Genomic DNA, 3,954 nt, shown 5'->3' with positions numbered 1-3,954 from the left:
CCTGGCCGGCGGCGGCAGCGGCAGCGGCGGCGACAGCGCTGCTCCTCACGTACCCGTTCCGCACTTCCCCGTTCGCCACGCAGCCGTTCGGCCGCAGCGGGCGGCGGCAGCAGCAGCCTCCCGGCCCCGGCCGCATTGTCGCGGCAGCACCAGGCGCAAGACAGGCTCCGTAGGCGGCGGCGTCCCAAGTCCCGCTCCGCACCCCACCCACCTCCCGAAACCGGAAATGGCTGCACGCTGCCGCCAATTCCCCGCCCCGCCGTCACACGGAGGCGGGGCCCACTCTGCGGACGCCGAGGCTCGCCCGAGGCCCGCGGCGGCGGGGGAGACGGGGAGGGACGGCGGGAGGGTCGCGAAGCCGGAGGGCCGCTGACCAATCTGGAGAAGGAGGAGGCGGCGGAGCCAGGCTGCCCCCTGGCCAATCACGAGCGAGAGTGAGGCGTCTTGCCAGAGTACTGGGGTCTCTAGAGGGGGACGGGTGGATCTGGGGCCCGATTGGCCGCAGCCCGGGGACGGGAGGGAGAGCTTGGCTGCTAATGGTCCCCCCTGAGAAGGAGGCGGGGCCCTGGAAGAAGCAGCCAATTAGAATGTGAGGAAAAGAACGAGGCTGAGCCTAAGTCTCCAGAGCGGGTTCCTGGGTTCTCCTGGACAGGTGGCGCCCTCTCTGCCCTTGCCTCCGGGGAGGCCGGCGCTTTGAATCCCAGCCCTAGACAGGGCGCCTTTATTTAATTAGCTAATTCCTCTGCGGGTGTTTATAGAATAGCCTTTTTGACATCCTCACACTATTCTGCAGTATGCACCACGCTTTACACATTTCTTGAATAATAATTCGATGTCTTTTTTTGTCCTGCCCCTACCAGGGTTTCCTGTACAATCTCCTTTCAAGAGCACTTCCTTGAAAGTCAGGAAACCTGGTCTCCTTCCAACTGCCTATAACTGGAGCTAAACCTTGAGTATTTAACCACGTTGGGAACCTAATTGCATATAAAGGCCTTAATACTTCCTGCTTCATACTCTCATCGCAAAAATTCTACCAATAAATCTTTGGGCACCTTCACAATACATGATTGATTCTTATTAGAGCATAATATTATTCTCCACCCCTTTGATTCTATGTTCCCTTGGAGGGTTAGAAAGGAAATGAACCCACATGTAGCATAAGACTTTGCATTACCTATGAAGAATTAGGTGTTACAGTTAAGCAAATGGGCACCGCGGTGGATCTGGGTTTGAATCCTGACCCGGTCACTGGCGAAGTGAGCTGAGTGACCTCTATGTGTCTTCATCTGTTCAGTGGAGATAAGGATAGTTTTCCTAAGGATTTACAACTTAATACACAAACATATTTTGTACAAGACCTGACCATTAATGCATGCTCATTAAGTGTCGGTTATTATTAATTACTTAATGTACCAATGAGAGCTTCCTCATTCTTCCTCCACCCCAGTCCCTCAGGAGTTTGAGAAAGGGAGTTGACAAGCTATCGATTTTGCATGACTTTGGAGCTAAACAACCTAACAGCAAATGGGTGAAGCAGATCTCCTGAGTCAGAACACTACAATCCCAATGGAGAATGCTCAAAAAAAAAAAAAAAAAAAAAATGGCTAGCACGACCTGGAGGGCCTATGTTAGGGAAACAAAGAAGTTGACACATGCAAAGTAAACAACAATAAGAGGTCTAGAAAGATTAGGGACCTGGAGTTCTACTAAAGAGGAGTTTTATAAAGGGAAATTTTCTGTATAGAAAGTTTTCATGGCAAGAATCTAGTTGGACACAAGGCTAAGAAACTTAATTGATGTTTAGACAAGGACTGAATGAATTTGGACACGAGTTGGGAAGAAGGTTTAAAGTGAGCTTGACCTTGAATGATAAGCAGGATTTGGAGAGCTGAAAATGAGAAGGAAAGGGAGAGTGTTCCTGGGAAAGGGAATCTCCAGAAGTTTGGGTGCAGAGACTGGAAAGAGCAAAATCTTGAACTGCACCCTATGTGTAAGGGAGCCTTGCTGGATTAGAGGGCTCCTGTGCTAATTTCTCCCTCCTGAAGGCAGGACATCAGGTCCTTGTCTTGTTTTTCCACTTACTCACCATGTGCACTCTTGGATAGGTCATGCAACATCAGCCTTGTTTTACCTCACCCATTTTAGGAGGTTAAGACCTGTACTACTTCCTTCACAAGGTTTTGTGAACATAAGTGATCTGATAACCTTGCATAACTTTCCTAAATCACAACAGGGATATAGGGATACCTCAGAAGGCAGCAGGAAACACCCCAGGCTCTGTGTCAACAGGAAACAACTCCTTCCAGATGCATAAGCCATCTCATCATCATTTTACAGAGTTCATATGCAAAGTTTTGGGCTCACCACCAGGGATACATTCATTCTTCTCTTCCTTCAAGATTACTCAAACCAGTTCTATTGGGAAACCTTTCTTGAACTTCAACCTCATTACAAAATTAGTGGTCTTCTCCTGTGTGCGCTTTATGCACACCTAGGTTAGCATGTGCCACCTTGCTTTGGGATTCTTTACTTTGAGAGGGAGCAGACAGAAGCCAGAGCTCTATAGCCAGACAAGACCCAGCTCCAGCACTTACAAGTCTGTGACTCTGCAAAGCCACCTAAATTCTTCTGTGACTCAGTTCCTTCATCTTGAACATACCTCATAGTGTCATTGTAAGAAATAAATAAGAGGACTCTTAGTGGGGCAACTGGCTAAAGCACAGCACTATGGAGCTATCCAGAGCCCCTGTAGCATTCCCTGGCCAGGGAGCTGACTCAGGGCACAGCAGACCTCTCCAGTCTCATCCGCTACTCCCCTCAGCAGTTTATTTCAGTCAATCTGCCTGTTCTGCTCCCCACTCTGTCTCTTGTGAATCCTCTCACCCTCCAAACTTCTGGCCTGTGCCCCAGTTCTTGTATGCATATATAAATCTTAAAAAAAAAAAAAAAGGAAGAAGAAGAAAAATATTTATTATCAGGGTTTGTCAACCTAATATTTACAAGTGATTAGTTGAATTAAATAAATTACTTATAAAATTAATGATGTTGATTGACTACATTTATGCCCTCAAACTAGACAGGAAACAAGTTGCTTGATTTTGGGAAATTATTTCGGGAAATTATTCCAAGAACCTACCTCAGTATCTGGCAGTTTGTAAGTTCTTAATGAATGGATGGATGAATGGAATTTTGGCCCTGCTGCCAAAAAGTCTTTTATCTCCTGGAGACTATGTTAATTAAGATATTTTCAGTAGCAGATGACATTAGCTAATATTAGAAAAATTAATCAAGAAAGTTAACTTTATTGGAACTCTCCTGAAGATAGGGAAATGTTGGGCCCCTAGCAAAATATCCCAAATCTCAACAGAAAAGTATAGACCTTCCCTAGCAACACACCATTTCTGAGACTTAACTCTCATTAATCTACAACTTTTACATTCCGTAGATTAAACTTCTCAAGGAAGAGAAATCCAGTTGATCCAGTTCAGGATAAGATGGCTAATGACTGACCAGTCAATAGTGGTCAAAGCCCATGGCCAAGATGCTGGGGAGGGAATCAGTAAGAGAGAAGGAAGAATCATTATTGAGCAGGCAAAAGCCACCCTACCACTGTCCACTACATGGAAATAGAACCTAAAAATGAAAAGAGCAAGTCACCTGGAATAAGTATAAAAGGAGGAGCTTCCAGAATCTATCATTTTTAAAAAGAGCCATGCAAGGATTGTTGCCAGAAGGAGAAACAAAGTGAAAGAAACCAAATGTTTTTGCAGGAGGAACAGCTAACCTGCAACCCTTGTCTATGTGTGGCACAAGTAAACACTGGGTGACTTTCATAAGAGGGAATTCTATTAGGTTACTCACAGCTCAGAGACCTGTTTGAAGGGTGGAGGACCAGGAATAGAAAAAGTCAGGTATAAGGAGAACTCCAGAGGGGGAAGCAGGCCCTGAGAGGGT

General features: G+C 46.4%; 1 protein-coding gene across 1 annotated transcript in view; it reads right to left on the bottom strand.

Annotated features, from left to right (window-relative positions):
• The window catches only part of SPTLC2 (serine palmitoyltransferase, long chain base subunit 2), a 95,526-nt gene extending 95,324 nt beyond the window's left edge, over nt 1-202 (bottom strand). The window contains exon 1 of the mRNA XM_012724636.1: nt 2-202. Within this exon, the coding sequence (XP_012580090.1) occupies nt 2-136 (135 nt within the window). The 5' untranslated portion in view covers nt 137-202. The remainder of the gene's footprint in view (nt 1) is intronic.
• Between the last annotated feature and the right edge of the window lie 3,752 nt (nt 203-3,954).

This window comes from Condylura cristata, unplaced genomic scaffold (assembly GCF_000260355.1).
Source record: "Condylura cristata isolate star-nosed mole 26May11 unplaced genomic scaffold, ConCri1.0 scaffold00013, whole genome shotgun sequence".
Classification (NCBI taxonomy): Eukaryota; Metazoa; Chordata; class Mammalia; order Eulipotyphla; family Talpidae; genus Condylura; species Condylura cristata.
Note: the sequence above shows the minus strand (reverse complement) of the source record. Positions and strands in the feature narration are given on the sequence as shown.